General features: G+C 32.6%; 1 protein-coding gene across 3 annotated transcripts in view; it reads left to right on the top strand.

The window, feature by feature from the left end:
• Nucleotides 1-2,196, top strand: part of si:ch211-214p13.3 (nectin-3-like protein) — a 4,531-nt gene extending 2,335 nt beyond the window's left edge. Inside the window, exons 2-5 of one of the 3 annotated variants that reach the window (XR_008185166.1) lie at nt 45-193; nt 1,239-1,347; nt 1,831-1,979; nt 2,072-2,196. Coding sequence is in view for 2 of the 3 variants with exons in the window: in XM_052605462.1 (XP_052461422.1) it covers nt 45-356; nt 1,239-1,347; nt 1,831-1,979; nt 2,072-2,106 (605 nt within the window). In the remaining variant the exon portion in view is untranslated. Of the gene's footprint in view, nt 1-44; nt 357-1,238; nt 1,348-1,830; nt 1,980-2,071 lie in introns of all 3 variants that reach the window. The other 2 variants (XM_052605462.1, XM_052605463.1) reach the window with 2 other exon arrangements.
• Nucleotides 2,197-2,902: the final 706 nt, after the last annotated feature.

The following is a 2,902-nucleotide window of genomic DNA, read 5'->3' as shown; positions in this document are numbered from 1 at the left end:
TTTTCAATGTTCCTAATGATGTGATGATGATTTATGGTCACCAGCCACAAGCCCTGTGAATGTGAGCGTGACTGTGGATGTCGTCCCTGTCGCTGGACGTCTTGAGGTTACTTTGGCAACCTGCACAACTTCTAGTACGAAGCCTGCTGCCGAGGTGTCATGGAATTTGGGCGCTTTATCTGATTCTGTGAAGGTATCGACAAACACTGAGAAACATTTAGATGGGACGTTCACAGTCACAAGCAGTCTGATTGCAGCTCCAACGGTACAGATGAATCAACAACATGTCCAGTGTTTGATCAAACATGTTACAATGAAAGAGGAACTACAAGTTGATCACAAGATCACTGTACACTGTAAGTGGCATGAGCCTTTACAAGATAACCTAAATATTTCACACCCTTAGCAAATTGTCTTGTGTGCTTGTTACTGCAGTGTCATTACACAGTGTGTGTAGACATCTGATTCTGACAAAGTGCATCAGGTTTCAGTGGGTTCTCTGTCATTTAAAGGCCACTTCCTGCCTTAGCTTGTTAACAGTAATTGATAATTAAATAGTAATAAGTTCCATTAAAATGACAAAACCACAAACAGAGGCCCTTTGGATAAAAATGTGATTAAAAAAAAGTTTAAGCATAAATAATATTAGTAGTTTTTAATGTGGCAAAAGATTGTTATTTATTCATTTAGTATTACCTTGTGAAAAAAAGCACACTTTAGCATACATTTAAAAAGAGTTCTTATTACAAAAAGAATAAAATTTTAAATACACTTAAGTGTGAACCGAATAATATTTGCAGACAATTAACAATGTTTATTTATAAAATGTATACTTACTGGAACAATTTCTTTAAAATATGGTTAAATTGCTTACAAACATCTACGGTAATCTAAAATGTACAATGTCTTTTCTATTTAGACTTGTAGGTCATGTATTTAAATATGCAATCATACATATGCATGAATGAAATTGCAGTTTGGTGCTCTTAAATATATTAACTTTAAATAGTATCACAATTGTTGATTTATCTGTTTATCCAGGAGTTGACAGATGTATTTGATTTATTCACTGATTATTGCCTTATCATTTGAAATTATTACACAAATCTACAGAAGCAAAGTTCAGTTTTGGCAGTTAGTGGAGACTTGGTAAACCATCTGAATTTGTCTAGAATGATTGTAATTGGCATAGAAGTGAACTCTTTGCAGTCATGCGTTTGTGTTTCTGTGTTTTAAAGATCCACCTCAGCTGGTCTATGTGACACCTTTCAACAATCGCTCTAATGCTGAGGTGTATCAGTGTGAGGCAGATGCCAACCCTTCAGCCACACACTTCAGCTGGCACAGGTATAAAATCTAACATGCCACAAAAAAAAAAAAGAAATTATGAATAATAATGATTTATAATTCTAATGGAATCATCTTTGAATCAATAGTACTTAAAAATCATAGCATAAAAAAAAAACTAATAGAGGATGTTTCATTATATTTCATCAAACATTTGAAGATTCTGCAAGATGTAACAACTGCAGATCCTTGCACACTTAACATGTAATACATGCCAAAAAATTAAGCAATACAAACACAAAATAGGAAGTAGGAAACGCCAGCTAAGAATATACCTCAAAAAGTGGTGAGAGTGATCTATAAATGTCAAGATCAAATCATCGAGGTTAATTTGCATTTATTTGGTTTGCAGATGTTCTTCACAAACTTACATACAGAATACTGTATGTGCAAAACATACTAGGTTTAGTTTTGAAATTTTGGCCCTATACTCATTCTTTTGGCAGTCTGACTTTGTATTCTTTGCTCTTGTTCATGGAGTAGCACACACCAGACAATCCCTAACGATGCCATTAAAGCAGAAGGAAATAAACTCTACTTCTTGAAACTGACGTCTGACCTCAGTGGCCTGTATATCTGTGAGGCTTCAAACGAGTACGGTAAAGGAATCGGCTCACTCTACTGGCAAAAAGGTCGGAAGTGAAAGCTTGTTTGCATGTTTGGATGAAGGAAGATACGCCAGTTTGTTTAGACTACAGTGCTTATCATGTTATCTCTTTTTTAGGAGAAAAGACGGAAGACAATCATTCTGAGCTCTGAGTCCTTTATACTGGATGCAATTCCATATTTTCTCAGTGTCATCAGAGTCCCTTTAAGGAAATTCAGAAATAAAAGCTGGCGGCAATTGTATTCTTCTTCTTAAACCCAAATTATATTTACAAAATATTTTTCAGGAAAGCAAAGATAGTCCACATGAACATTGTAGAGCTGCTCTTTTAATTCACAGTGCCTATCAACAACGTGACTTTTAACTGAAAGGAACAATAACATATTTCCATATTGAGCATTATGCTTTCTCTGTATGTATGAGTGGACCGTCTGCCCTGCATAGATTCTTAACATTATATTTTATTAACTTATTTATTAAATTATTCGTACGCACACACACACACACACACAATACGATATATATATATATATATATATATATATATATATATATATATATATATATATATATATATATATATATATATATATATATATATATATATAATATTTAAACTAGCAGATATAGAAGGAATTAAATTTTAGAATGCCTAAGTTTGAGGGTTGTTAAACTATTTTATTTATCATTATGAAACACTGACAAACATTAACAGACAAACAGTCAGAACAACTTCATGGGCGCAATTATTGGTCTCCTTTCTGGATTTCAAGTTGAAAAATATATATTTAAAATTAAACTTGAGTAAAATAAAAGTTATGCCTGAATAGAAGTCAATATGAGTGTATATATATATATATATATATATATATATATATATATATATAAAGGCTCTCCTTGCAATTTCATTGCTGGGATTTTTTTTTTTTTTTTTTTTTTCATTGATGG

Source organism: Carassius gibelio, chromosome A9, assembly GCF_023724105.1.
Source record: "Carassius gibelio isolate Cgi1373 ecotype wild population from Czech Republic chromosome A9, carGib1.2-hapl.c, whole genome shotgun sequence".
NCBI classification, from domain to species: Eukaryota; Metazoa; Chordata; class Actinopteri; order Cypriniformes; family Cyprinidae; genus Carassius; species Carassius gibelio.
This window is presented reverse-complemented; position numbering and strand designations above follow the sequence as displayed.